The sequence below is a fragment of the Panthera onca genome, chromosome C2 (genome assembly GCF_046562875.1).
Source record: "Panthera onca isolate mPanOnc1 chromosome C2, mPanOnc1 haplotype 2, whole genome shotgun sequence".
Classification (NCBI taxonomy): Eukaryota; Metazoa; Chordata; class Mammalia; order Carnivora; family Felidae; genus Panthera; species Panthera onca.
In genome coordinates this window covers 124,368,493-124,372,965 of record NC_138347.1, presented here as the reverse complement: position 1 = coordinate 124,372,965, position 4,473 = coordinate 124,368,493, and the positions used below count along the sequence as shown (strand labels likewise).

The 4,473-nt window shown below is 45.7% G+C and overlaps 1 protein-coding gene across 1 annotated transcript; it reads right to left on the bottom strand.

Moving 5' to 3' along the window:
• Positions 1–2,979: 2,979 nt before the first annotated feature.
• Positions 2,980–3,732, bottom strand: LOC132682709 (proline-rich protein 23A-like). Its single transcript, XM_060637950.3, has one exon. It carries the CDS (start codon positions 3,730–3,732, stop codon positions 2,980–2,982), a length of 753 nt encoding a protein of 250 aa, XP_060493933.3.
• Positions 3,733–4,473: the final 741 nt, after the last annotated feature.

Below are 4,473 nucleotides of genomic sequence, written 5' to 3'. Positions count from 1 at the left end.
AGAGAGAGAATCCCAAGCAGGCTCCTCACTGTCAGCACAGAGCCTGATGTGGGGCTCCACGAACCATGAGATCATGACATGGGCTGAAATCAAGAGTTGGATGCTCAACTGACTGAGCCCCTCTCTTACAGTTTCTTTTACAAGCTGTGATATGATTTTAAAAATATTAAAATAATTTTTATCCACCAGTTTCAGTAGTGTTGTTCTTGAGGATTTTTGGACTATTTGGCTCACATACTGTTGAAAATGGATGTCCTCAGTTTTTCCTAGTGTAGATGAGGAGAGTCATGCGATAGAAGACTTAGTTTTGCAAACAAGGCCATCTTCTGTCTTTAGAATAATCAGGAGTTTAGGCTAGGACTTGTGACTGATTAATTTCTGTGTTATAGGGGGTGGGAGGAGGCATGATTGTGGTGAGAATTGTGGACAAAATGGTAGAATAGGGGGGTTCCTTCTACTGGAGGCAGAGAGCGCTGAAAGGAAGTGTTAAACCATATTAAATAGAGATATCAACTTTTAAAAGAAAGATTCAAGAATCCAGGGGCCAGACATACAGTAGAAAATCCAATCTCTGAATGGACAGCTGATATTTTGATGTATTTGTGGTACTGAAACTAAAATCTATAGTAGCAACTAGGATTTCTGCTCCTTTGAGGGGACTGAAAACCAGCCCATGGCCAATCCTCAGAGGGTGAAGAATCACTGACCACCATTCCATGGTTGTGTCTGTAGTTGATCAAAGAGAGATTGAAACTCAGAATTGCCACTGTGTGATTGTTTGGGGATTAGACCTGTGACTTTTCAGGGAGACAAGTTATAAGAGTCCCACAATCCTTGGTTCTGAGTTATGGTCCACCAGGAAGTAGAAACTAAAAATTCTAACTGTGGGATACAGAAGATGAATTTCCACTTGAAATGTGCCCGCCAGTGAAAATTACCAAGAACACGAGGCAATCTCACATTATTAAAAGCAAATAGGAGATTCCACCTGTGAGGGAATTGAGTTAATTGAGTTTTAAATTAATGTTAAAAATTTTTATAATATAAAAGATGGAATACCATCTATGCAATAAAAACAAAAGTTTATGATACCAAACGGGGAAGTGTTGAAATGGAAAGGAAGTAAAAATCTTTAAAAGAAAAAAATGTAGTCTTTGAGATGAGAACTTTCTTGCAGATGTATAAACAGAACACTGGATGCTGTTGAAAAAAAGATCAGTTAATTAGATTAAAGAATAAAGAAATCTGAAATTGACACACTCTAAATATGTTAAGAATCATGGGAGATTGAGTGATGCCATTATACTGATTAGATTTCCATACAGAAGGATATATGGGATATTTCAAGAGATAGAGTCCAAGATTTTGTGGGATTCCAGGCAAGAGAACATTTCCCATAATGATGGTTAATCAAATTTCATCAAGCCAAATAAAAATAGAATATACCCCACAGATATTACAGTAAAACTGTAGAACACCAGAGGGAAAGAAAACATTAAAAAATATGCTAAAATGAACAGCAGAATCAAATATAAAAAAATAACCATTTGATTGGCAGAAGACTTCTTGCCTACAATGGCAACAAAAAAAGCAGAACAATGAACTAATATATTCAAAGTAGTTAAATATCACTTTAGAATTAAGAATGAATGTGTACTATAACATTTTCAGACATGTAAGACTAATAGAGTTTACTACACATAAGCATGTTCAGACTTACAAAATCAAGATAGTTTTACTACACATAGGATCTAGTGGAAAGAACTATTAAAGGATATTCTTTAGCAAGAAGAAAATTGAGGCTAGAATTGAGAATGTAGTAGGAGAATAAAAGGGGACAGAAGAATTAATAAGGCATGTTGGCAAACTGAAAGAGTATTGATGTTTAAAAATGAAATGGGGACCTTGAGTGGCTCATTCAGTTAAGCATTCAGACTCTTGATTTCCGGCTGAGGTCTGGATCTCAGGATCTTGAGATCTAGCCCCTCCCTCAGGCTCCCTGCTGTAGGTGGAGCCTCCTTAAGATTCTCTCTCTCCATCTTCCTCTAACCCCTTCCCCCTGCGCAGGCGCGCGCGCGCGCGCGCGCGCGCGCGCACACACTCTCTCTCTCTCTCTCTCTCTCTCTCTCTCTCTCTCTCAAAAACAGTCATTTTGTTGACTTCAGCATTACCAGTAGTACTTTATTTTATAAATAGATGAAACAAATATGGTAATACATTAATTTAAAAAAATTAAAAGTTTGATTTACATAAGAAAAAACTCAGGGTAGAATTGGAAAGGTATAAAACTATGTGGAATAGCAGGAATGCAAACATTTTACATCAGTCTATTGCTTGAAATTACTGATGACGAGATTTAAAAGAGAAATACATATCCCAATGCATGCTGAAAACATCTGATAAGATCTAAGATTTACTCACAACGAAAAGGGAACTGATTGGAAGAGAACTTCAGGCAGTTAAGATGTAGCTATGAACAAACATTATACTATTATGTATGGTAACCATCATACTATTTTGCAGTTTTCGAGAAAAGCATGTGGAAACACCAAGAAATTGAAAAGCCATGGCTAAATCTCACAACATGAGAAATCCAGTGATTTCTTGATTTGGGCAGAACCAGGAGACCAACGGTGTAGTGCTGGAGAAAGAGTAGAGTTTGACAGAAAATAACTGACGTAAAACGAAGGGGAATGGAGGGGTCTTTCTTGTAAAGAAGCCCAGAGTTCTGAAAACACATTGGTATCTCTGGGCAGATTTTCGACTTCAAAGATAAGATCCAGAATCCTTTCTCTTTCTGACATCTTCATCTGCTACGATGGTCAGTCTGCACGGAAAAAGGAATTGCTTGTACCTGAGGTGCACAGTTTCCAGGTTGCGGAATATCCAGTGCACAGGGTTTTGGGAATGCCATAGGGCCTCCAGGCGGGTTGCCAGAATCGTGTGTGTGGGGGCGCGCGCGCAGGGAGCGCGGGCAATTCATTCCTGGAACAGGCGTCTCCGGGCCTTGCAAGAAGGACCCGGAGGGCGCTGGGGGCGCGCGTGGGGACCTGGACTCGGAGAGGCAGGTAGAGGTTGGAGTGGCGAGTTGGGGAAGGGCTCCAGAAGGTGGACGTCCAGGTTGAAGTAGCGGAAAGAAGAGCGTCTCTCTGGGCTAGGAGTGGGGGCCCAAGACCGGGGCTCTGGTACCTGGCCCACGGGGTGGGGGCTGGCCACGCATCCCGCGCAGGGGCGGAGCCCAGCAACGGAGCCGGCTGCAGGGTCCATCCGAGGCGGCAGGAACGCGGGGTCCGCGTCTTCCTCGTAGGCCTCTTCTTGGGGGGCCATCTGTGGGACAGATGCGCGGAAGAATCCTTGCTCGACGGCGACGTCGTGCCCGGGCGCGCCCAAGAAAGCGCCGGGTTCCAGGCAGACAAGGGAGTGGCCCTGCTCTCCTGAGCGCAGGAGGGCCTCGGGGACCAGCAGCAGTGTGAGCTCTTCGACAGACACTTGCAGGACCGACGTTGGCTCGGGCTCGAGCACCAGGTCGACGTCGTCCAGGGACATCTGCAGGGCACATCCTGTGGCCAGGACCACCACCGAGGTGAGGGCACCGGTGGCCGGGGGCCCCTCCAGGCCTTCCAGGCCTGCAAGCTCCTCGGTTCGGCTGCGCTTGGCGGGGCCAGGTCCTCCGGTCGACGGTCCGGGACAGGGCGCAGGGTAAGCGCTGGGGCTGCGGGGCCGGCTGCCCATCACTTGGACGGCGCTGTGGGTGGCGCTGCCGGGGGGGGGCCTGGCGGAGGGCGTGAGGGGCTGGGTCCTGCACGCAGTGACAGGTCTCGACGACAGGTGAGGCGGTGGGGCGCGGCGGGGCGCGGTATGGCGCGACGCAGAGTGAGTGCCCGGGAGTTCTGGGCGCGCCTCCCGGGAGACCCTCGGTCTAGGTTCTGGTGACGCAGGGATCGGCCTCAGGCATTCAAATCCCAAGCTCCTCTCGCTGACCGCCTTGAGCCTTGATATGGCAGGTGCCAGGGCGAAACCAGTCTTTATCTGTCACACTAAGCTCCGCCCCTTCCGAGGCTCCGCCCTGTAGAGATCGGTGCAACCCAATATCCGAGGAAGGGGGTAAGAACATACTTTTATAGGACTTTAAGGGGGAGAACACTTGTGTAACTCATTATTAGAAAAAAGGAAAGATATACTGGTAATAGAACTACAAATATTGTTCCCCTCTAGGACCAATGTTTTCCTGTGATTTTATCCATTGTAGAGAAAAGACCACTCAAACAGATCACTTCCCCCCCCCCCCCCATAAAATGGACTTACCCAAATGCTCCATAAAATTTCTTTAGGGCTTGGTCTATCATTGCAGGAGTAAATGGAAAATACTGATTTCTCTTTAGAAAAACTTCTTTAAAAAATTTTTTTAATGTTCATTTATTTTTGAGATAGAGAGAGAGAGAGAGAGAGAGAGAGAGACAGAGTGTGAGTAGG